The following is a 991-nucleotide window of genomic DNA, read 5'->3' as shown; positions in this document are numbered from 1 at the left end:
ATGAGAACTGATCAAGGGCCTGCAACGATGGCAAAAAGACAGACTTCGGTTCACGACCGAACATTAGTGTGAAGGGGGCGAACCTAGTCGCTGAGTGAACAGAACTGTTGTAGTGCCACAATAAAGAAGGAAGATACATAGGCCATTGGTAAGAGTCGGTCACATGAGTACGGAGGAGGCCAATCAGTGATCGGTTAAAGCGCTCAACCAAGCCGTCACCCGAGGGGTGATACGGTGTGGTATGGCTTTTCTCAACTCCTAAACGCTCAAGGACAATCCTAAGGGCATTCGACTCAAACGCAGGGCCTTGGTCACTATGCACACGACCAGGGGGCCCGAAAATGCTAAAAAGACCTAACAGGGCTCTAACCACTTCTGTGGTATCCTCGGACTTCACCGGTATGGCCGTAGCCCACCGTGTGAAGTAATCTTGGACAACCAATAGTGAACGAATATTATCGTCATTGGGGGGCACCTTCAAGTGGTCGATAGCAATTAAGTCCCAGGGTTTGCCGATAGGCATAACTCCTAAGGGGGCTCGAGGTACCGTTGCCTTGACCTGAGTACATCTAGGGCATGTCTTCTCGTGGTTGAGGAGATCTGTGCCCATCCCGGGCCAATAGGCATGCAACTTGAGCTTGTCGAGAGTCTTGCGTACGGCGAAGTGACCGTCTTCCTTGTGGTAGGCATCCACAACATCAGATCTCAAGGCAGGTGGTATCACTGGTAGGAACCGGGGCTCTCGTTCGTTATCGAACTTGCGACGGCGTATGAGTAGGCCATCTAGCACATCCAGTTGATTCCACAGCTGCTTATAAGGGCGGAAGGCGAGGTCGGTCAATTCGGTCCTACGTAAGGCAACGGATCCGACAGACGTTCCTTTACCTTCCTTGTGACATCGTCACTATCCTGCTCTCGCCTTATATCGTCGATCGACCACCGTGCCGACAATGCCGTTATACAAGCGGCTAATTGTCGACGAGCGGCTACA

General features: G+C 52.0%; 1 protein-coding gene across 1 annotated transcript; it reads right to left on the bottom strand.

The window, feature by feature from the left end:
• Positions 1–397: 397 nt before the first annotated feature.
• Positions 398–610, bottom strand: Pmar_PMAR007009 (conserved hypothetical protein; the record flags this gene model as incomplete). The annotated part of the gene is made up of 1 exon (XM_002785363.1): positions 398–610. A coding segment is annotated over one exon (213 nt), but the record flags the coding sequence as incomplete, so codon positions are not given.
• Between the last annotated feature and the right edge of the window lie 381 nt (positions 611–991).

This window comes from Perkinsus marinus (assembly GCF_000006405.1).
Source record: "Perkinsus marinus ATCC 50983 genomic scaffold scf_1104296932880, whole genome shotgun sequence".
NCBI classification, from domain to species: domain Eukaryota; phylum Perkinsozoa; order Perkinsida; family Perkinsidae; genus Perkinsus; species Perkinsus marinus.
The sequence above is the reverse complement of the archived record's forward strand: the minus strand, read 5'-3'. Positions and strand labels throughout refer to the sequence as shown.